The 25028-nt window shown below is 46.7% G+C and overlaps 2 protein-coding genes across 2 annotated transcripts in view; both read right to left on the bottom strand.

Moving 5' to 3' along the window:
* The window catches only part of LOC310685552 (uncharacterized protein), a 945613-nt gene that overhangs the window by 829262 nt on the left and 91323 nt on the right, over positions 1–25028 (bottom strand). The window lies entirely within an intron of this gene.
* The window catches only part of GRXCR1 (glutaredoxin and cysteine rich domain containing 1), a 54444-nt gene that overhangs the window by 12671 nt on the left and 16745 nt on the right, over positions 1–25028 (bottom strand). The window contains exon 3 of the mRNA XM_083458462.1: positions 7272–7511. Within this exon, the coding sequence (XP_083314588.1) occupies positions 7272–7511 (240 nt within the window). The remainder of the gene's footprint in view (positions 1–7271; positions 7512–25028) is intronic.

Below are 25028 nucleotides of genomic sequence, written 5' to 3'. Positions count from 1 at the left end.
GCTGGGCACTATAACAGAAAAGAGCCAGAATGCGACCACAATGTGACTTGGAAGACAAACTGAAAGACACAAATCAATACACCCTTGCTTGGTGTATTGGTAAACTTGGATGCATTTATCTCTCTCTTTTTAGCTCTTATGAGTTTGCTCAAACAGTCAAATTAGTTCTTTTTCCTAAAATGGCGTAACTCAAAAACTGTGTAAGTTGCTGCCTTAATAAGCCCTTAAGTAGGCTGACAAACATAATTGCAGTTTAAATAGGCAGCTTTTCTTCCACACTGATGCGGCAGCCTAAAAAGCAAACCGTCTCGTCACGCAAAACCTGCATCAAAAAGGTAATGCACCCAAGCCCGACCAAAGTTCCTTGGCTTGGCCTAGAAAGTGCAGAAAATTCTGGCAGCTCTCATACAGGTCAGGCGATGTCAAAATGATGGGCATAGGTGGGAAGAGTTTGAAAGTGAGTAATAATAATAATAATAATAATAATAATAATAATAATAATAATAATATCTTTATTGTCATTGCCCCCTTCGGGGACAACGAAATTACTTGACTGCTCCATAAAAACACTAATTAAACAATACAGTATAATACAGCAAGGGAGATTAGATGACTTTCAAAGTCCGGGCTTCCCATTCAGGGCCGAGATCGCTCTGGAGAAGAAGCTGTTCTTAAGATGACTCATTCTTGTCTTCATCGTCCTGTATCTCCGTCCCGATGGCAAAAGCTCGAAGAGACAGTGACCAGGATGCGATGGATCTTTTACTATGTCCAGTGCCTTCCTATGGCACCTTGTGGCATAAATCTGCTCTAAGGTGGAGAGTGGGCAGCCAACAATGCTCTCTGCTGCCTTAACAACCCTGCACAACCCCATCCTGTCCTGGGTAGTACAGCTTCCGTACCACACACATAAGCCATAAGTGAGCACGCTCTCAATGGCACAGTGATAGAAGGCAAGCAGTAAGACCATGGAACTGAGGAGAATGCCATCTGTGGAGCCCGGACCTCGCAGCGCACATTCGGTAGCTGAGGTAGGGTTTTGCTGCAGACCGAAAGTGGCAAATTTCTGTGGCCACTGCACCTACTCCCATTCAGAAGCAACTCACTGACATTTCAAGCATTAGTGACGGTGGCAAGCTGTGCTGCTTAGAAGACATCACCAGGACATGGAACACGAGGCTGGAGGACCGATTTGACAGAAATTGCAGGAAAAATAAAGACTTGGGTCTAACGGCTTGCTTAGCAGAAAATTGGTCAGACGCCTTGTTATTTACCCTGTGCCTAAATGCCAGCATTGGTTGGGCCGGTGAAAATCTAGAAGGTTAATAGGCTGTTTAGTGGCGGAAACAAGAGAGAAATTAAGGTATCCACTTGGTGGCAGTGGTGAAGTTAAGAAGAAGGAGGAGTTGGTTTGGCTAGCGTACGCCCCATCCCTCTGACGGTACAGACTGCAGCCTTTGACATCACGTACGTACATGGCATTTTGTTGGCCTTGATGCATGATAGAATTTTGACATTCTCAATTAAAGGTAAAGGTACCCCTGCCCGTACGGGCCACTCTTGACAGACTCTAGGGTTGTGTGCCCATCTCACTTAAGAGGCCGGGGGCCAGCGCTGTCCGGAGACACTTCCGGGTCACGTGGCCAGCGTGACAAAGCCGCATCTGGCGAGCCAGCGCAGCACACGGAAACGCTGTTTACCTTCCCGCCAGTAAGCGGTCCCTATTTATCTACTTGCACCCGGAGGTGCTTTCGAACTGCTAGGTTGGCAGGCGCTGGGACCGAGCAACGGGAGCGCACCCCGCCGCGGGGATTCGAACCGCCGACCTTTTGATCGGCAAGCCCTAGGTGCTGAGGCTTTTACCCACAGCGCCACCCGCGTCCTGCCCCCACCCGTGTCCCGCCCAGTTAGTCCCAGTTAGTCTCAATTAGTCCCAGTTAGTCTCAGTCCCCTTCAAAAAAAAAACCTCCTGTACTGAACCTAGACTCTAAAGTCAAGGTAAGTAGCATTTATAATTTTTTATTTTAAAAAAAACACCAGACGATACTGAATTTAGAGATCTGATCCATGTTGTAGATCAGGCTCTCCAACCTGGTGCCAGGCTGCTGGCTGAGGCTGATGGGAGTTGTAGTCCAAAAGTTCTGGAGGGCATCAGGTTGGGAAAGACTTCTGCAGATGTTTAGGGAACCTGATTTAAGAGTTTTCACTAACATAGCATTTGAGAAACGCATCCTTTCGCGTGGGCTTTTAAGTGACGTCCCAGTGGCGGACCTTGAGGTCTCAAATTCCAGCAGCACCATGTGTGATGCCAAAATTTGGCATCCACCACCTAGAATCATAGAATCATAGAGTTGGAAGAGACCACAAGGGCCTTCGAGTCCAACCCCCTGCCAAGCAGGAACCACCATCAGAGCACTCCTGACATATGGTTGTCAAGCCTCTGCTTAATGACCTCCAAAGAAGGAGACTCCACCACACTCCTTGGCAGCAAATTCCACTGTCGAACAGCTCTTACTGTCAGGAAGTTCTTCCTAATGTTTAGGTGGAATCTTCTTTCTTGTAGTTTGGATCCATTGCTCCGTGTCCGCTTCTCTGGAGCAGCAGAAAACAACCTTTCTCCCTCCTCTATGTGACATCCTTTTATATATTTGAACATGGCTATCATATCACCCCTTAACCTCCTCTTCTCCAGGCTAAACGTGCTCCATTCTAAGTAATGGTTGTGGTATTCCCTGTGTGTCCCCCCCCCCCCCGGCTCTGCACCCAAACTCTTAAATCTGCCTCTGCCAGTGGCTAAGAGCCAGGGCTCAAACAACTGCCCTCTCTCTCTCTCATCCCTCATGATGATGCCCAGTGTGGCTGCAAAAAAACTAAACCTAATGAGTTTTAACGTCTGAAACCTGCCTGTTTATTTTCATGTGTCTTTCTGCCATGCCACACAGTTGCAATAGCAGATCCTGCCATGGGGATCCTGACCTGACCTCCTGGCCACTGAGTCATTTCTGCTTACTGGTCAGAGCATGGGGAAGGCAGTGTTAGGATATAGTTCTGTTCCACCTTAAAAGGAACAGGCATGACTCTTGTGTGCCACATGCCTGTTTACTTCCAGCACAGGCTTGCTGGGAACTTCCGTTTGTATACTGCTGTTTGCTGGACACGAAGGGAAGCAGACATGTTTTTCCTTTGTTCCTGATGCTGGATAAACACTTGTAAATAATGCTTACATGTGCTTCTCTCCGCCACTTCCGTTGTGAGGATTTATTCACTCTGCTGATAAGAGCGTGCACAGCTTCTGAACGTATCGGAGGCTCGTGTCGCTGATTGATGCTGTTCTGAGAACCGGTGTTTGGTTGGCTGCCGGCCGGTGGCTGGAGCCAGCTGGGGGCCTGCCAAATGCCCCCGACTCCCTGAATGAAGGAGGTGAGGACAGGTGACCCCACCTAGGCCCGAAGTCACCCCCCCCAACCAGGCCTCAAAACTGTCCAAAATTCCTTTCTCTCTTCTAAAAATCCACGGCTAAAGTTTTCCTCTGCTTTCTCACAAGATGCATAGGCGAAATGTTATCCTTTTATCACAGTATGAGAAGGCTTCAAAAAGCTAATGAATAGGCTCTGTCAAAGCAAGCCTGAGAACTGACTCTTATCTCACTCTGGTTGTAACACATCTTGGACACGCTGAACGCAAGGCTTTTCATCCCCTTTCCTGGGAAGGGCACCAAGAGTCCAAAAGAGTCCCAAGACAGGAGCTTTCTGTTCATGCTCAGGAAACACATTATGGGGCAGGACTCTTGAGGTGGAGGAGAAAGGGGAGGGAACTGAAGGGGAATATATACTCTGTGTAAATGGCTGTGAACTCGTGCTCAGTGGCATAGCGTGGGTTGTCAGCACCCGGGGCAAGGCAAGTAATTTGCGCCCCCTAACCCATGGATTTGCGCCCCCTAACCCATGGATTTGCGCCCCCTAACCCTAACCCCCAGATGTTGCGCCCGGTGCAGCCGGGCCCCCCCTGCACCCCCCACGCTACGCCACTACTCGTGCTTGTTTGTGAATTTATCACACTTGCTCCTTCTACCAGCCCGGATGGTAGAATAAAGCTTTTTCTCTGAAACTATTCCTTGAGTGTCTGTTGACTCCCATTTCCCCGTCCCAGGCGCAAAGCTCTTCTCACCCGAGGCTAAAAAGGCTACACCGGCAGCATCCCAACAGGCAGTATGGAGGGCAGCATGGTGTAAGCGTGCCAGAGTGGTTCAGCTTGCACGTTTTCACCACTCCGACCTCACCACCACCTCACCCGGGACCTCAACTGCTGGGAGGTCAGGTGAGAGCTTCTGCCCCACCACGCCATCTGTTATTGCCACATGGCGGCATGACACGTTCGTGCCATGTGTCCAGTGGCGTAGCGTGGGTTGTCAGCACCCGGGGCAAGGCAAGTAATTTGTGCCCCCCGCTGCACTGTCCCTCCCCCAGATAGTCCCTCGCTCTCTCTCCGCACCGCACTGCATGCCTGGCACACTCCCCTCCACAGTGGGCGGCGACCCGGCGGCTTGGATCGGATTCGCACAGCCAGCACTGCAGTGAGAGAGAGTGAGTGAGCCAGGTAGGGGCAGAGAGCTGCGAGTGCGAGCGCCCCCCCCGATGTTGCGCCCGGCCCCCCCTGCACCCCCCATGCTACGCCACTGCATGTGTCAACGAGAAGCAGGTCCAAATCATCGGGATCATCACACGGCCACTATCAGTTATAATTTTGCATCGCATCTGAAAAGACAGGTGACGATGCAGACCTGCGTCGCTGTTACCCATTGCTCGCCCAGTTGCCTTAATTGCCTCTTCTTCAAAAGCAGAGACAGCAGTGTTAATTAGCCCAGAAAAGAACCACTGTCGCACATCGCAATTGGCTTAATTGCACAACTGAGCACCGTCCCATCTCCACCTCTGCCCATTTGCTGCCTGTTTAGGACACTTCTCTGTAACGTGAAATGCGTAGATTTTGCTACGACAATAATGTTTATTTATTTGATCCTTTCAGTTATTAATAGCCTGCTCAAGAAAGTGAGAAGCAACAAAATGCACACAAAAGACAGTATTTCGCTGAAGTACGACAATGTAAAAACAAGACAGTGTACTAACAACATAACGGCGTCAGCCGACTCAGGAGCAGCGCTTTCCATCTCGGGCTTTGTATGTCAAAACAAGCACTTTAAATCTGCCAGCCAGTGCAGAGCTTTCTACACTGGTGTTTTCTGCTGACGGCAAGCTCCGCACACAAACAGGCTTGCCGTGGCCTCCTGCGCTAACTGCAGCCTCTGAACCAGACCCAGAATCAGCCCCACGTAAATTGAAATTATTTATTTGTTAATTGCACTTATATCTTGCTCTTCCTCCTAAAAAGGAAAAAAGGGGGGGGGGAGAACCAAGGCAGAAAACACATAAAGTGATCCAATTGAAACATCCAAAAGCCTCTTAAAACTATTCCGGCGCTTATGCAGACTGGGATAAAGTTCTCTTGTTGAAAAAGGAAGGTTTTCAGGGGCCCAATGATTCCTGCTTTGCAGGCAGTTAGACCTCAAGGTCGCTTGCAGCTTGACAATCATTCTAGAATTAAAGCATACAATAGAGGTGGCTTGTATCTAATTTGAAAGGATGTGTGTCACTACACACTAAACACTTGATTCCTATATTGTATAGAACAGACCCCTTTAAGAGATGGCATCTGCAGCAGCCTCTCTCCTGAAGAGGGCAGTGATTGACTGGGTATTTAAGAGATACCTGTGGCGTTTGCCCGTTCGTTTAGAGCCTGTCTGTACGGGGGGAAAGAAAGGGTTAAAAATGTAGACCAATAGGAAAGCTGGAGGCGGAGCCTACATGTGTATAAAAGGGCTTCGCCCGAGGTTTGTTAGAGTTGTTGGTGGGTAGTTGGTTGGTTTTAGTGGGATGGCTGGCTGGGAAAGGCAGTTGGTAAAGCGGTTGGCAGGCAGTTGGAAATAGAGAGACAGGGCAGTGGGTTCTTGAGTGAGGGGAGGTAGAAGAGATAGAGAGGAAAATAAGACTATGAAAGTAAAGAGTAACAACGTTTGGAATGCTGTTGTTTGTGTCTGAAATAAAATATACTCTTCAAATGAGAAGAAAGAATGATGTTAAGTGATTAAGTTAATTTTACGAGAAATTTGTTTTGGAAAACTGTTACAATGATATACACTGAAATTCTGCCAGGGGGATTTGAGGAAGTCACTTAATAATGTTACTAAGATTGGATTAAGTGCAACTAAGATGTTTGTTTGTTTATTTATTTAAAAACTTTGGAAAATCAATTTGAAAAAATTGAAAAAAAAGAAAGAAAGAAAATACACTCTTCTTTATTTACTTGAGAACCTGACTGAGACTGAAGTGATTTTACCAGGGAGGACCTGGTTGGTGGCAGCGGATTAGTGGTCAATAGTCCGTGAGACGACCAGGGGCTCCATACAAACGCCACAATACATTTTAGATATCTGGGTCCCAAGATGCATTGTAGGGCTGGGCGATAATCGAAAACTGGTTTAAAGTCCATATAGTGATATCGGTTTCATAATTTTTGACCTGGCAATATATCACAAATCATGGTGTGTGTGTGTGTGTGTGTTGTGCCAAAATCACAGTATGGGAAAAGCCATGAAGCCAGCCAATGCCTCTACATAGCTCCATCCTTATTTCAGACATCATGATATATCAGTACATCTCACAATGTTGAAAACCAATTATCACCCCGCCCTAATGTATAGGGCTTTGTGCAACAGAACCAGCACCTTGATCTGAGCTCAGCAGCTAATTGATGGCCAGAAATTACGAAAACATCTAGAGGACTTACGGTTCATCTTTTCTGAACAAGAATGATTGAAATCAGCATGATGTATAGCAACGGTTTATTGAAGACTTCACAATAAGTAATTGCTCTAATGGACACCAGTTCTCTTTAGGTATGGTTGGGCCACTGAAGAAGAGCCATTGGGTTTTATTATGCAAAACACTTCTGAAATAGAATTATTTCATTCTTATCTTGTCTACACATTCTTCTAGACATGTTTTGTTAAGTCTCTCTGCTTGAATTCATTATGACTGCTATATATCGATTCGCGTTCTTTGTATTCCTTTCCTTTTGATACTGTATTTTAGAGAAACTCAAACAATGGTGAAGATTTGTGTCTTGTTTTTATACATGCATTCCTGATTATTTCTCATGCTTATTGAGTAAAATGTGCATCGTAGGGAGATGGTATTCAAGCATATGGTACTTACCCCAAGATACTGGCCTTCAATAAAGACAACTGGTAGCGATGGGATTTCACCTACTTTCCTGCACCTCTCATCCAGTTCTTTCCCATAGTCACCATTCAGTGCAATGTTTTTCTCTTGAAATTTCACTCGATGGTTTTGGAAGATCTTCCGAACCAGCTCACACCGCTCAAAGGTTGTTCTAACCACCCGAAGGCTGGTTGTGTAAATCACTATGAGCCCATATTCCAGAACTGATGATACCTGTAGAAGAAAAATGAAACATTTTTTTTTCCTTTGTATGCTCCTTCATGGTGCATTTTTGCCTCAACCAAACATCACATCACATAACTGTACCAACTCAGCCCTAAACATGGGCATTATTTCGCTCTTGAGAGCCAGTGTGGTGTAGTGGTTAAGAGCAGTAGACTTGTAATCAGGTGAACCGGGTTCGCTTCCCCGCTCCTCCACATGCACCTGCTGGGTGACCTTGGGCTAGTCACACTTCTCTGAAGTCTCTCAGCCCCACTCACCTCACAGAGTGTTTGTTGTGGGGGAGGAAGGGAAAGGAGAATGTTAGCCGCTTTGAGACTCCTTAAAGGGAGTGAAAGGCGGGATATCAAATCCAAACTACTACTACTCCTCCTCCTCCTCTTCTTCTTCTTCTTCTTCTTCTTCTTCTTCTTCTCACCTTTCCTATCTCTAAGGAGCAGTAGGAGAGCTGAAAATAATGCCACAATATTTCACATCTGCCAACCAATGAGCCTCTTTGATTTCAGACAGTACGAGGGTATATTGGTCTAAAAAGCCATGGACATAAATTTTCACTGCCCTCTAGCAGCTATTGTGGCTCATTTACCAGAAGCAATGTATTTAGCATTACGTTTGGACGTGTATACTTGATTCTGACCAAACTAAGCCTTCTGATGTATGTTTTGCTCTAGGATGCTTTTATCTCTTTCTGTGGTGATCTATCAGCCCAGATCTGACCCACACATCCAAAAGGTAACAGGGATTGCACATTGCCTTCATCCCTGCCACGGCCTCCTCTCTTCTACTCCCCATATCCCCGGCCATTTTTAAACATTTCGCTGGACACGGCGCAGCGAATGGGGAGGACGAAGGGCCACTTCTCACCACGGCGACTGCCATGGCCAGTTGACACCAGTGGCCTCTGCGGCTGCTTCCGACAGACACTTACTGCGTTCTTCTGCGGTGACCCAGGGACACAGCATGGGAAAGGAAAGTTGATCTCGATTGGTGCAAATTTTGCCTACAGATGGGCCAGACTTGCACATGCAGCAGCCCTCACTCTATCATCGATTTGTGCTTTAAATGCACAGTCTACCCCATACCCTCCAACAAATGTCTGATAAAATAACTATTATTATTATTACTACTATTATTATTAATACCCCACCCACCTGACTAGGTTTCCCCAGCCACTCTGGGCAGCTCCCAACATATATAACAACATACAGTGGTACCTCGGGTTAAGTACGTAATTCTTTCCGGAGGTCCGTTCTTAACCTGAAACTGTTTTTAACCTGAAGCACCACTTTAGCTAATGGGGCCTCCTGCTGCTGCCGCTGCACCACCACTGCGCAATTTCTGTTCTCATCCTGAAGCAAAGTTCTTAACCCGAGGTACTATTTCTAGGTTAGCGGAGTCTGTAACCTGAAGCATCCGTAACCTGAAGCGTATGTAATCTGAGGTACCACTGTAATAAAACATTAAACATTTAAAAACTCTCCTAAGCAGGGCTGCCTTCAGATGTCTTCTCAAGGTTGTACAGTGGTACCTTGGGTTACAGACGCTTCAGGTTACAGACTCCGCTAACCTAGAAATAGGACCTCGGGTTAAGAACTTTGGTTCAGGATGAGAACAGAAATCGTGCGGCGGCAGTGGGAGGCCCCATTAGCTAAAGTGGTACCTCAGGTTAAGAAGAGTTTCAGGTTAAGAACGGACCTCCAGAACGTTCTTAACCTGAGGTACCAATGTATAGTTACTTATTTCCTTGGCTCGGGGGGCAGCATACATTGGCAGAGGAGTGCGGGGGGAGGGCACTGCCCCCGGCAGCATGATCCTGGTAGGGTGCCATCGCGGCTGGTCCCCTCCACCCACGCTGGGTGCCACGCCCCTGCAGGCAGCGTGCGCTGCCCCCAGGACGCGTGTCATGCCCTTGCGGGTGGTGTGCCAGGCCCTGGGATGCATGCCAGCCCCTCCCCTGCCTGCTCTCCGCCCCCCGGTGCTGGAGCATGAAGCTCCGCCACTGGTCACTTTGTTGGGATACTGCCAGGGAGACAAAGTCCATCTTGACCTCCACGTCGTCTCCGGACGTCCATTGATCTCCCGTAGACACGTAGTATCAACAATTAGCGACACGAGCTCTAGAAATAGCTTCCCACATTCTAGAGCCGATGCACGCTCTTATCAGTTTCCTCTCTCTGCCGGAAACTCTCAAGCAGGCAGTCATGGTTTTCTTTGTTCTGATCAACACTGAATAAACTTGTAAATCATGCTCTCCTGACTGCATCTTTCGCTGTGCTTTATCTGCTGATAATTCAATGGACGTCCGGAGACGACGTGGAGGTCAAGATGGACTTTGTCTCCCTGGCAGTATCCCAACACACATAACTATACCCACCAACATTTCTTCGATGAAAATAGGCCCGTCTTAAGGAACATTCTAGGATCAAAGCAGGAACTGGGATGGCTTCTGTAAATACTGGATTGTCTCTGGAAAATAGGGTCACCTGAAGGGTCTGCTACCCCCCCCCAACCAAACAGCTGGCCATGAATGTGATTTGGAAGCCACCTGCTCCAGCCTTGCCTCCTTGCTTCCAAACAGTCAGTGACCCCTGCCAGGCTACGACTTAGCTGCTCGCCGCTCGGGGCCACATCTCCTGTCAATTTGAAGAGTGTGCGCATGTGACCTTTACCTCCACGAATTGCACTCCTGGTTTTTGCAGCAAGGCTTCCGCTTTTGCAAGCAAGCCCTGCTCTGCCACCAATGCTTTTTGTTTAGCGTTTTACTTCTTGAAATAAATACAATCAGTCACACAGAAAAGCGGAAATGGCCACAAGCAAGGATGCCGGGCCGTTTGCTAAAATGATGGCTTTCAGAGGAGCAGCCTACAGCCTCGCAAAACAAGTGACCCCTTAGCTTCTGTTATGTGAAATAAAGTATGATGAGATGCTTTGCTTAGGCGTGTGTGTGAGAGAGAGTGAGTGTGTGTGTGTGTTCACCATACAAAGTGCTACTGGGATATATTTTTTCCTGACGCATTTCTGCTAAGCTTTCGACATCTTCACACAATTTATACAGGCTGTTTAAGTCACTCAAAATCTCAACACAATGCAAAACAATTCCTTTGCTTTCAGTGCAGACTGAAATGCTCATACAATATCACTAAAGGCAAAATGGCAGCCTGCCTATGGTTGACTTTAAGTCTTGTGAAAGTGACCAAACTCCAAGCTTCTTTTGTAGCTAGAAAGCACACAAAACACCCCCCCCCCAGCCACACAGGAAGTCCCTGAAGCTGATGGCTACCCTTCTCACAGTATTACAAATCCATTATATGAAAGAAAGTGGGCACAGAATCTCATTATTTCGCCTCCTAGACACTGAAAAGTCCCAACGTGTCCATTTTTGTTTTGTTGTTTCCCTATCTGCAACATGATTCCATTTTTACCTGCCCACTTCCCATAATAATAAATATCAAATTCTCGTCTCAACCCTTCTGAACTCATCCAACTCTTCTGCACTCCCATGCATACAAAGTAGAAGAAGAAGAAGAAGAGTTTGGATTTGATATCCAGCCTTTCACTCCCTTTAAGGAGTCTCAAAGCGGCTAACATTCTCCTTTCCCTTCCTCCCCCACAACAAACACTCTGTGAGGTGAGTGGGGCTGAGAGACTTCAAAGAAGTGTGACTGGCCCAAGGTCACCCAGCAGCTGCATGTGGAGGAGCAGAGACGTGAACCCGGTTCCCCAGATTACGTGACTCTTAACCACTACACCACAGTAAACATCTATCGGCACATGAATGATTGAGAAGGTTGATTATGCTGGTGATATTGCCCAAATTAGCCTGATGCTCTCTTAGCAGACAGAAATGCTTGCGCACAAATTACAAAGGAGCGCTTTGGGTTTGTGACTTTGTTGAGACATATTAATCCAATATGATGAGCTTGCTCATCCTTCTAACCTGCCACCCCTAAGCCCATTATCCAATGTGTGTGTGTGTGTACATAAGGAAACATGGGGAGATGAAAAGGGGCATCAGCAGCCACTGTGGGAAGCCACAATGTGTGAGTCACTTGAAACAGGGAGCTCCACCTGTAGGACAGAGATGCATTTCTTTCTCCCACAATAACAGCTTCCCATGGGAAAGAGACACTGCCTGCTCTTTGCTATGTTGCAGCAGCAACAGCAGCACTGCAGACGGCCAGAGGGTGGTGCTGTTGCTACAAACTGTGCAGAGGTCAGGTGAGTCTAGGAACCAATAGCGTTCCAGCCCAAATCAAATGTTGCTTGCTCCCTCCCTAAGTGGTACCACTGTGGTGTTAATCCTGTTTCTGTCCGTACATAGAAGCAGGAATTTATTTCACAGCACAATCCAGCTCTCTATATGCAAATAGTAAAGGTAAAGGGACCCCTGACCATTAGGTCCAGTCATGGCCGACTCTGGGGTTGCGCACTCATCTCGCTCTATAGGCCAAGGGAGCCGGCGTTTGTCCGCAAACAGCTTTCCGGGTCATGTGGCCAGCATGACTAAGCCACTTCTGGCGAAACCAGAGCAGCGTATGGAAACGCCGTTTACCTTCCCGCCACAGTGGTACCTATTTATCTACTTGCACTGGCATAGTTTCGTACTGCTAGGTTGGCAGGAGCTGGGACCGAGCAATGGGAGCTCACCCCATCACAGGGATTTGAACCGCCAACCTTCTGATCGGCAAGCCCTAGGCTCTGTGATTTAGACCACAGCGCCACCAGCGTCCCTAAACCAAAATCTCTGGTTGCTGGCATTCATGTTCTCTCCCCCCCCCCCTCGGTGCAGTGCCCCCTCTGCCCTTGTGCCTGGTACTTTATGGTACATCAATGTGGCAGCCGCTGTATGTAGCTTAAAACGCCCTTTGAAGAGAAGCCGCTGATCCCGGTGGGAGCAAATTAATTGTAATATTGTGTAATTATCTACCGTATAACCAATGTCTTCTTGGCTGAGCAATTCAAATCCAATTAGAGAGACAAAGATGCTTGGTTGTGCTTAATCAGTGGGTGCACTAGAAGCTAACATCGCTATATGCATACAAGGCTTAAAGAAATATCTGTTTACAGCAGTGTTATTCTTATCCATGAGTCACTTAGTCTGTTACTATCAGTAGAATGGTGGTATCTCTGTGGGGGGTGGGGTGACATCTGAGCCCCAAGGTACTTACATTAACGGCTGGGAGAACCATATGTCCCAGCCAGGAGAAAGTATACTGTAGAGGTAAGGCGGCTTGATAGTAGACCAGAAGTGACCCCTGCCAATTTGGGGGAGATTCTCGGAATAGCAGAGGAATGCAGCTGTGAATGGCCCTAAGGGGATGTTTGTTGAAGTAAGGGGAGGGAAATCGCAGCTAAGAAGCTCAATATATATATATTTGACTGACACTCTTCTTTGGAAACTAAACCAACATTTTGCTTACAGAAACTTATAGATGAATTAAAACGTGACAAGCTTATCCAAGCATGGGTTTACAATGTCTTCTTCTAACTTCCAAGCAACTGTGTTTTTCTTTCTTTGCTGAGTTTAACACTCAGCCTTCTGTATCTTATACCCTGAAGGAGCATCTCCTCCCCCATCGTTTTGCCCGGACACTGAGGTCCAGCTCCGAGGGCCTTCCGGCGGTTCCCTCACTGCGAGAGGCCAAGTTACAGGGAACCAGGCAGAGGGCATTCTCGGTAGTGGCGCCTGCCCTCCCATCAGATGTCAAAGAGATAAACAACTACCTGACATTCAGAAGACATCTGAAGGCAGCACTGTTCAGGGAAGTTTTTAATATGTGACATTTTAGTGTATTTTTCATCTTTGTTGGAAGCCGCCCAGAGTGGCTGGGGAAACCCAGCCAGATGGGCAGGGTACAAATAATAAATTATTATTATTATTATTATTATTATTATTATTATTATTATATCTTAATTAGCTCTGCAGCTCCTCTGAGAGATTTCCACTTTTACCTTCTCCTGCAGCTTAGTTCTCTTTCTTTCCACCACAGTCCAACACTCAATGCAACTTAGCAGTGCTCACAGTGGATTCTAAAACGGTCACCTTGCATCACGTAAAATGGAGTCTCTCCTTCACTCGATGCCTCCCGTGTGACCAACGTTAGCCAATCACATGAGAAGTACTAAAGAACTCTCTATAATTCAATTACTAACCAATCAAATTTGAACACATAGTAATGCATACGATCACGTACAATTTCAGTGAATTAAATTATTATACTTAATGCGGACAGAACTGTGAAACAGTGACCTCAGGTATAAGGACCCCATTCTTGGAAGCATATGGGGAAGCTAGGATGGGTCATGGGGTCATAAATCAGGAGAAAAGGTGATATATATCTATCTCTGTCAGAAGCAATCCTAGGCAGTGATAGGACATTAGTGGGTTTCCCTGCCACCAATTCAGAAAGCTCCATCCTCACTCCCTTTATATCGCAACCCATTGTGTGTCTTGCTGACTGGGGATAATGGAATTATTGTCCCATAACATCCAGAGGGCTACAGGCTGGTCAAGGTTTCTATCACTAGCTGTGGTGGGAATGTAAGAAAGTAAAGAACTTCTGGGATATGATATATAATGAGATGAAAAAGGTGTTGACATATGCATTCTTTAAAAAACCCAGAAGCATTTTTACTTGTTATAGGTCAAGACATTAATAGGCAAGATGTCAAACTGTTCTTATATGCAACAAGAGTGGCAAGAGTATTGTTAGCCCAGAAATGGAAGGAAGAAGAAATTCCGACAAAAGAATGGCAGACGAAATTAATGAACTGTGCAGAATTGGACAAAATGACAGGAAGGATTAGAAACATGCGGGACCAGAGATTTACAGAAGATTGGAAGAAGTATATGAATTATTTGAAGAGCAACTGTAATCAACAAATTATAATATACGAAGAAATATACAAAGTGTTACAAATTAGAAAAAGATAAAGATATCGGTTATGAGTTTGACACGTAATAGGGAAAATAAGAAATGCATACTAAGAGATTAGATTGGAAAATTTTCAGACAGGACTGATGGAAATCAAAAAGATTGAATAAGACGTAAAAGTATGTTTAATTACTGTTGAAAATGATATGTTAAAACACACACACACACACATATATATAGTTTCTATCACTAGCTGGATCTAAGACATAAGACCCAGGGATAGCTCAATCAGTAGAGCATAATCTCAGGGTTGTGAGTTTGAGCCCCACATTGGGCAGGAGATTCCTGCATTGCAGGGGGTTGGACTAAATGACCCTCGGGACCCCTTCCAACTCTACAATTCTACAATCCTATGCGGAAGACTGTTCTTCAACATGAGTTACAAGGGGCAATTACTGCAAATGGATCAGTTGGCTTATATTTTGGGAGTGCTTTGCTAGCCAAAACAGGTGGCTACTCGCTCTCAAGATAAGCTGCAGAAACAGCCTTGGCCCAGTAAACCTGAAGGAGTGTCTCCACCTCCATCGTTTTGCCAAAGAGATAAACCTGACATTTAGAAGACATCTGAAGGCAGCCCTGTTCAGGGAAGTTTTTAATGTGTGATATCTTAGTGTATTTTTGGTCTTTGTGGAAGCCGCCCAGAGTGGCTGGGGAAACCCAGCCAGATGGGCAGAGTACAAATAAATTATTATTATTATTATTATTATTATTAATGGCTCAAAGTTTGGTCTAGTCACTCAGGCGGGTGGGTGGGTGTATGCGTGTGCATGTGCTTCTGACTGCCTATTCTCTCCTGTCACAATAGCAGCAGTTCCCTTATGCAACACCTCCGTCTGTGAGTCTCAGTGCCCTTTACAAAGAGTAATAAATCTCAGCAGTCACCAGCTCTTCGCTTTATGGCTCTGCAAGGAAGGATGCCCAGCTGCCTTGCCCTCTGCTTTCTCATTTCTTCCATCTTCCACATAAAATTCATCTCAAATGCCATACAGCACGGGGAACGATTGTGTCGACTGCTTCCTCTTCCCCGCACAGATACTGCGTTAGATACTGAAGCATTTCACATCCCTGAGTGTGATCCGCTGGAGAATTCCATGTGATAATGAATCCTACTGGCAACTAACAGCAATCTGGGTCACAAGCAGGGAACAGTACCTATTAAAATACTGTGCCAATTACTTTATGAGGCAATGGGGCCTTGCGGATGGGCCAATGTAAGCGCTCACCCAATTTGTCTGGTAAAGGTTTTCCTGCAAAGAAGAGGTGTGGTTGTGCCTGTCTGTGTGATCAGTGGCGTAGCGTGGGTTGTCAGCACCCGGGGCAAGGCAAGTAATTTGCGCCCCCTAACCCGGGGCAAGGCAAGTAATTTGCGCCCCCCCTGCACTGTCCCTCCCCCAGATAGTCCCTCGCTCTCTTTCCGCACCGCACGCCTGGCACCCCCCCCCCTCCACAGTGGGCGGCGACCCGGCGGCTCGGATCGGATTCACACAGCCAGCACTGCAGTGAGAGAGAGTGAGTGAGCCAGGTAGGGGCAGAGAGCTGCGAGTGCGAGCGCCCCCCCCCCCCCGATGTTGCGCCCGGTGCGGCTGGCCCCCCCTGCACCCCCCACGCTACGTCATTGTGTGTGATTATGTTGGATTACACTCCCACAAAACCTGCTCCCTGTGCTTAGGAATTAAATGTTGTTTAAATAAATGTTGTATAAATGTATATGTATATTTTTGAAAATAAGAGAGAGAGAGAGAGAGAGAGAGAGAGATTGTGTCTGAGCAGTTTTCCCCTTGCTTTGCTCCTTTTCCAGGGGAAATGAAATAAACTCAGTGTAGAGCTAAGAATATATATACCGTATTTTTCGCCCTATAGGACGCACTTTTTCCCCTCCAAAAATGAAGGGGAAATGTGTGTGCGTCTTATGGGGTGAATGCAGGCTTTCGCTGAAGCCTGGAGAGCGAGAGGGGTCGGTGCGCACCAACCCCTCTCGCTCTCCAGGCTTCAGGAGAGCCGCAGCGCCAGCCCCACAAGGTCGGGGGACAGCAGGGAGGCGGAACGCCGCCATCCCGCTGTCTCCCTATGTGGTTTAGAGGCTGACGGCGGGGAGATGCGTGCTTCTCCCCGCCGCCAGCCCCTCAAGCTCCGGGGACAGTGAGGAGCCGCGGCGCGTCTTCCCCCTGTCCCCGGACCTGACGTGAAGGCTGGCGGCGGGGAGAAGAGCGCTTCTCCCCGCTGCCTGCCCCGCAAGCTCCGGGGACAGGGGGGAGGCGCGGCGAGTCTTCCCCCTGTCCCCGGACCAGACGTGAAGGCTGGCGGTGGGGATAAAAGCGCTTCTCCCCGCTCCTGGCCCCACAAGCGCCTGAGGGGGAAATAAAAATTTTTTTCTTTATTTCCCCCCCAAAAAACATGGTGCGTCCTATGGGCCGGTGCGTCCTATGGGGCGAAAAATACGGTATATATTTTTAAAGAAATTAAGCGAGAAGATTCAGCTGAACCCCTTTGACATGCTACAATATTCTGTACAAGGAATATTTTTTCATGGGAGAGCATTCAAATATGCCACTCCCCTCCCTGCCAAAAGAAGTGGCGCAATCGGGGAAAACATTCAGCAAGTGAGTCTCCTAGCTGGGTAAACTGGCCTTTGGATGCCAGCCTGACCAAACTGGGTTCAGCTTCCAATTCATTCTTGGATTCAGCTTTGAGCAAATCTTTCTCCAAATTTCAGTCCCCCATCGTTGGAATAATAGGGCTCTGCTTACTCCAGAATCAATGTAAGCCGGCAGGAAATGTTGTCAGCCTGAAGCTTTAACGAATATAAATATAATTAAGTCATTAAGCCCACACAAATTTTACCTTGCCGTGCCTGGAAAAGCCTGTTTGCCCATCCTCAGTTCTCTAGACTGCAGAAAATGCTTCGAGGGCTGTTGTGAAAGCAAGAAATACCCCACACTTCCGTGTAGGCGAAATCATGGCGTCTGCCTATAGATTGCCATGTGTGAAGTTGGTCTATTTCGCACCAAGAAGCTCACTGAGCCTCAGCTTTCCAGTCTCATTCACTAAATATCGCAGGCATCATTATTATGTGGCTTCCAGCATACAGTGGTACCTCAGGTTAAGTACTTAATTCGTTCCGGAGGTCCATTCTTAACTTGAAACTGTTCTTAACCTGAGGTACCACTTTAGCTAATTGGGCCTCCCGCTGCCACTATGCGATTTCTGTTCTCATCCTGAAGCAAAGTTCTTAACCTGAGGTACTATTTATTTCTGGGTTAGTGGAGTCTGTAATCTGAAGTGTCTGTAACCTGAAGCGTCTGTAACCTGAGGTGCCACTGTATATAAAAGCATAATAAATCGCTAATTTATATTTATATATATATATATATAAACTTCCCTATACAGACAGGGCTGCCTTCAGAAGGCTTGGGGGTTGGATAACTCCACACACCCCGAACATTTCTCTGATGAAAATAGGGACATCCTAAGGAAAAGCAGAGGGATGCGGGTGGCGCTGTGGGTTAAACCACAGAGCCTAGGACTTGTCAATCAGAAGGTCGACAGTTCGAATCCCCGTGACGGGGTAAGCTCCCGTTGCTCGGTCCCTGCTCCTGCTGACCTAGCAGTTCAAAACCACGTCAAGAGCAAGTAGATAAATAGGTACCGCTCCGGCAGGAAGGTAAACGGCATTTCCGTGCGCTGCTCTGGTTCGCCAGAAGAGGCTTAGTCATGCTGGCCACATGACCCGGAAGCTGTATGCCGGCTCCCTCGGCCAAGAAAGTGAGATGAGCGCCGCAACCCCAGAGTTGGCCACGACTGGACCTAATGGTCAGGGGTCCCTTTACCTTTAAGGAAAAGCAGGACAAACCCGAAACCCGGACCAGTCTGTATCTAGAAAATAGGGACACTTGGAGGGTCTGCAAACCAATTCCCAATCATCCAGATTCATAGCTGCCGCTTCTCTTAAGGCAACTGGAAGCACAGGCCCAATGTGCTGCATGCTTACTCCTGTTACCGGCATCACATGCATACCTTGGATACTGCAGACCCCAAAAGGGTAAACAGAAACAGAGCAATGGCCTGGTTCATTGATACACAGCTGGTTCTACACTGCATATTGAAAGCAGGTTTGCATCCACAGTTTCATTCCCTGCCACTTACTACATGCATGCGGTGGCGTAGCGTGGGTTGTCAGCACCCAGGGCAAGGCAAGTAATTTGCGCCCCCTAACCCGGGGCAAGGCAAGTAATTTGCACACACACACACACACCCCGCTGCACTGTCCCTCACTCTCTCTCCGCTCCGCACGGCACGCCTGGCACCCTCCCCTCCACAGTGGGCGGCGACCCGGCGGCTCGGATCGGATTCGCACAGCCAGCACTGCAGTGAGAGAGAGTGAGTGAGCCAGGTAGGGGCAGAGAGCTGCGAGTGCGAGCGCCCCCCCCCAGATGTTGCGCCCGGTGCGGCCGGCCCCCCCTGCACCCCCCACGCTACGCCACTGCATGCATGTGTTATGTTAGTAGGAAAAGCATCACATTTCTTGCAGCCCCCTAGACTTGACGTTCTCCTTTGCAAAAGTAAGTGAGACAGAATGAAGTCAGTGGTTTGGGAACTTTTCGCACTTTTTTTTTTAAAAAAAGATGGTCATAGTTCACTTATCTCTGCCAGATGATCAACTGCATTTCGCTTAATTAAAAGGCATCGTTGTTTGTTGAACTTTGCAGCAGTCAGCACTGCAGCAGTGCATGGCCTGCCTACGGCCACAAGGACTTGTTTTCCTGATACTAAGGTAGAAATGCAGGTCTCAAAAACAATGTCCAGCCTGCTTTTCTTCTGCCTTAGCATTTTGAATTTCTTTCTCGGTCTAGGGCAAGATCGAGTCCATTTCATTAGCAGAGCAATGCAAATAGTCCACCGGTGTGCTGTGTTCCCTTTCTGTCTGCTTGATTTGCCAACCATCCGAGCTAGCTTATATTAATTAAAACAAGTGTCACCGCTTCTAATAGTAGCTCTCTTAAGGGTTATAGATTGCAATCAGGGAGAAACGAGCAGTTGCGAGTACGACTCTTATCAGATGGACTGAGCTCTGTTGAAAATTTACGGCATTTTTCCTTGGCAGTTGATCTAACCTTTCATCCCAGGATTAATTACACTTCAGCATCCAGTCCGCCTGGCACAATTAAACTTATTTTTCACTCATCCAGGATCTACACAAGCCCTGGCATTATTGAAACAGGCTTTCTTCCTAGATTGTTAAACTTGCTGTGGAAGTGCATGTTTGTTTTATTTTTGCAATATCCTTTCTAAACAATTGGGTGGAGTATGATTGCTAATCACTGAGACTTAATTTGCTACTCCAGTTTAGATGGCATAATGGATAATAATAATAATAATAATAATAATAATAATAATAATAATAAATTTATTATTTATTCCTGCCCATCTGGCTGGGTTTTCCCAGCTACTCTGGGTGGCTTCCAAAAAAATACATTAAAACATCAGTCATTAAAAACTTCCCTATACAGGGCTGCCTTCAGATGTCTTTTTAGATAGTTGTTTATTTCCTTGACATCTGATGGGAGGGCGTTCCACAGGGCGGGCGCCACTACCAAGAAGGCCCTCTGCCTGGTTCCCTGTAACTTTGCTTCTCACAGTGAGGGAACCGCCAGAAGGCCCTTGGCGCTGGACCTCAGTGTCCGGGTAGAATGATGGGGGTGGAGACGCACCTTTAGGTATACTGGGCCGAGGCCAGTATATCTGGGTTAAAGAAGCCATTAAATTGGCTGGTGCCCCTGGTGAGAGTTGGAGTAGGACAGAGGACCTGGCAGCCCACACTGAGTAGTCACTGGGGAGGTGAGGGTTCCTGCATTCTTGCCAGCAGGTATGGAGAAGCAGAGGTAGAGGCTGGGTCAGCAGCATCATGAAGGTGTGCAGCACCTGATTGGCCAGCCGTACCTCACAGGCAGGTAGTCCCAAAAGCATATTGATGGTGTTGGCTCAGTTTCTCCTCCGCTGCCTCTTGATGTCTTCTGACCCTTTCCCCCCCTCTGTGAAAAAGTGCAGTCTCCCATCCCAACAGCTGTATAAACCCTTTTAAAGGGAGGATAAATCTTGGGAAACATGGACCACTTACAAACACCATCTCCAACTCCTCGAAAGATTCCATCAACAGTGTCTCCAGAAAATTTTACACATCGCCTGGGAAGACAGGCAAACTAATGGCCGTGTACTGGAAGAAGCAAAGATCACCAGTGTCAAAGCAGTGATTCTTCAACATCAACTTCATTGGACTGGTCATGTTGTTCAGATGCCTGCTTATCATCTACCAAAACAACTACAGTCGTACCTCGGGTTACATACGCTTCAGGTTACATATGCTTCAGGTTACAGACTCCGCTAACCCAGAAATAGTACCTCAGGTTAAGAACTTTGCTTCAGGATGAGAACAGAAATTGTGCTCCGGCGGCGCAGCAGCAGCAGCAGGAGGCCTCATTAGCTGAAGTGGTGCTTCAGGTTAAGAACAGTTTCAGGTTAAGAACGGACCTCTGGAACGAATTAAGTACTTAACCCGAGGTACCACTGTACTCTATTCTGAACTTAAAAATGGTAAGCATAATGCTGGTGGTCAACAAAAGAGGTTCAAAGACTCTCTGAAGGCAAATCTTTAAAAATGTAGTATACACACCAACAACTGGGAAACACTGGCCTGCGAGCGCTCCAATTGGAGAACAGCCTTTACCAAAGGTGTCGTGGGTTTTGAAGATGCTCAAACTCAGGACGAAAGGGAGAAACGCACTCAGAGAAAGGCACGTTTGGCAAACCCTCACCGTGATCAACCCATGTCTGCACTGTGGAAGGACGTGTGGATCCAGAATTGGCCCCCACGGTCACTTACGGACTCATTGTTAAAACTGTGTTTATGGAAGACAATCTTACTCGGCTACGAGTAAACGCTAAAGAAGAAGAAAGCTCTGGGTTACCAAGCCTGGCAACCCTGCAGAAAATACTGCATCTAAGAAAATGACACAAAGAACTTTCGTGTCCCCTGAAGTGCAAGGCAATTTCAGCTGAAGTAGGCCACCTATTCCGCAGGGGAGACTGGCCCATTAAGGTGAATGGAGCACTGCCCCACCAGTATCAGACTGCTCTCAGCCACCTTCACCTGTCTGCCATCTTATTTACAACCAGTCAGGGATGCCCACTTGAATAAAATAATGGGAGGGGCCTGTTAAGCCCCACCCCACATAATCAATTACATGACACAGTGCATGCACACCATTTGAATGGAAATGCCTATCAACTTGGGGAAGCAGTCCCCTCAAATATTTTAGGGGGGGGGGAGCAAAGGGACCTCAGCCCTAAGGAGTTGGTTCTTATGCAGCCTGTCCAGATTATATACTGGCTGTCACCTCCCCCCCCCCCCCTTAGTCTCAGTGATGCCTTTGTAAAACACAACAGGGAAGATGGTGGAGAGGGAACCAGAATTAGCTGGTTCTGCCTGTCATTGGCCCTGCCTTTCACGCAATCAATCCCGATGGTCACCAGACATCACTGGATATACAAATTCATTTGAGAGCGGACAGCAATGCTTCGTACAAACAAAATTCTTCTTCCTCCTCCTCCTCCTCATATTTTTAAAAATATTCCTGCACAGAGAAAACTGGAATTCCGAAAGGAAGAATTATAGGCTCCTTCTGGCTTTCTGTATGTAGAATTTTGTTGTGTGGAGCAGCAATCAATCATTCATTCCCCCAACTGTAGTCCTAGAACCATTTTTCCATGGGCTGAGCTGTTTGTCAAGAGCAAGGATGGGGAATTTGTACCCGGGGTGATGGGAGTTGTAGTCTAGCAATGTCTAGAGAGCCACGGATTCCCTCCCCTTGGTCTGGAGAATACCTAAAGGAGCCCATGTAGTTCTGGGTCAGATATACAGCACAGTTCTACCCCACTGAATTCTGCTGGAAGGACTCCTATAACATTAAAGAAAATAATAACTAGCTTTACTTTTTAAAAAAGGAGTAAAACTCCGGCATTTTCCATTGGTACCCAATTAGCATTTCATGTGAAAGGTTTCCCGAAACTCGTCACATTAGTGACTTTGCATGCTGTGCCCTTAATGAGGCAAAAAGATGCTCTGTCGCTGGGCTATCTTTAGATTAGCAAAGTGCTGATGAAGTGTTGACTCAGTCCTGTGACTGCAGTGCTCCTGCTGTATCTTTGAGGAAACTCAAAAGTGCAAGAACTTCAGAAAGAGACGCATATTCTCCTCTAGTAATGCACAGAGCTGCACTAGAGTCAACCGTCAGAGAGCTCAGGGCTGCCCAATGGCCTTGCAGCGTACTTAACATAATTGGAACCATAACTCCCAACTGTTCCTCATCATTTAATCATGTCGAGAACGTGGAGAGGGCTTTTCATCTTCAAATTGCTTTACAAGCATTAATAAATTAAATAACATGGATCATCTTCATCGTCCCCCAATTATATGTGCTATTCTGCGTTATATGTTTGAACGTGTCCTCTGTTTTCATTAAAGCATGCTACCTTGGGGAAATTTCCTCAAATGAAATTTTCCTAGCAAGTATAAGAAAACAAAACACACAAAGGAGAGGTTCTAGGAGGCAAATGTGCATTAAGTAGCAATGAAAAGAAAGAGGTAGGGTAAAAACTCACACTACGGATATGCTTTTAGCAAGGTATCAGGTGAGAAAGTGCCTAGCCTGGGAAAGTAGTTAGGATGTTACAACTAGGGCTGGATGATATATCACTATATCATCCAAAACTGGTTTGAAGTCTGTATCATGGTAACGGTTTCAAAATTTTTGACCTGGCAATATGTCGCGAATAATGATGTGCATGTTTGTGTGCTATGCAAAAGTCACAATGTGGTGGAAACCATGAAGCCAGCCAATGGCTCTACATAGCTCCATCCTTATTTCAGACCTTGTGATATATCGGTATATTGCGATGTTTAGCTGGTGATATATCACAATGTTGAAACCCAAATATCGGCCGGCCCTACTGTTGGCCTCTACATAGTTCCATCCTTATTTCAGACAGCGTGATATATTAATATACCGTGATGTTTAGCTGGTGATATATTGTGACGTTGGAAACCAGATATTGCCCAGCCCTGCTTACAACATGCAAAATCTGTAAGTGCTTCAGAGGTCAGGGTCAATATATTTTGCTGCCTGAGGCACAGGAGAAGATGGGGACCTGCAGGCTTCCATAGGCAATTGCTGGTTGTCCTCTTTGGGCTAATCCAGCAGGGCTGTTCTTATGTTCCCAGGATTGGCCTGCCAGTTGAATCTTACTTCAGCACTGGCCACATGACCATCCTCCACTACCTGCCAGTAGGTAAACTTTGAGACCACAGGGCAAGCCGTATGGCACACACATCTCAGTCCTCCAACAAAGCCAGTGTGGTGTAGTGGTTAGAATGCTGGACTATGACCTGGGAGACCTGGGTTCAAATCCCCACTCGGTGGTGGAGCCCATAGCATCACCTTGGGCAAGTCTTTATCTCTTAGCCTGACCTACTTCATAAGGTAGTGTATGTGGGGTTGTACATTGACAATAAAGGTATTATTATTATTATTATTATTATTATTATTATTATTATTAGGCCCCTTTCCAGGCAGTGAAATGCCTTCGGTTAGCACCTGGGTTAAATATTCATAAACCAAAAAATATTCCCAAAAAAAATCATGGTCATATACATTGAAATAATTTAAACATTGCAAAATTCAAAAATGACAAATGGCCAACACTGAATCAGATTAATTCTCTAATAATATTGGGGGGGGGGGGCTTTCAGCAGGTGATAAAATATTTTGAGCATTTACAGGAAGCAAGTGCCACTGATTTCATCAGAATCCACTTTGACCAATAAAGTTTGGGAGCTGATGAGCAATGGTGTTAGTTTTAGTCATCTTAGGTTTGATAGAACTTCTTATTGAATCATAGAATTGTTGAGTTGGAAGGGACTCAAGAGGACATCTAGTCCAACCCCCTGCAACTCAGGTATCACAGCTAAAGAATCCCTGACAGAGCTCTGTTTTAAAACCTCCAATGTTCTCACCTTTAAAAATAATTTGTAGATTGACACTTTCATTTGCAATTGGTATTTCTTGCTGCATCAACTACGAAGAGGCTGTTGCGGGCTATTTATAAATAAGTATGGGGGGGGGGGGTTTGCAGAGTAATCTTAGCAAAAGAAAAAGGCTCCTGCCCTAAGATGCTTACTGTTAAAATAGAAGCTTGCAGTCGAAATAGCAGGGCTATATTGTTAAGCATCCCCTACAATCTAATTTGGGTCCTGGCACTTCAGATTAACCTTAATCTGACCCAAGGCCAATCTGACCTAGATCCAGGCCCTGAATCAAATCCGGAGCCTTCTACAGTGTTCAGTTAGGGTTTATACCTTAGTAAATATGCAGTTGGGACGCAGGTGGCGCTGTGGGTTAAAACTCAGAGCCTAGGACTTGCCGATCAGAAGGTCGGTGGTTTGAATCCCCGCGACGGGGTGAGCTCCCATTGTTCAGTCCCAGCTCCTGCCCACATAGCCGTTCGAAAGCATGTCAAAGGG

The sequence above is a fragment of the Podarcis tiliguerta genome, assembly GCF_965153285.1.
Source record: "Podarcis tiliguerta genome assembly, chromosome: 9".
NCBI classification, from domain to species: domain Eukaryota; kingdom Metazoa; phylum Chordata; class Lepidosauria; order Squamata; family Lacertidae; genus Podarcis; species Podarcis tiliguerta.
The sequence above is the reverse complement of the archived record's forward strand: the minus strand, read 5'-3'. Positions and strand labels throughout refer to the sequence as shown.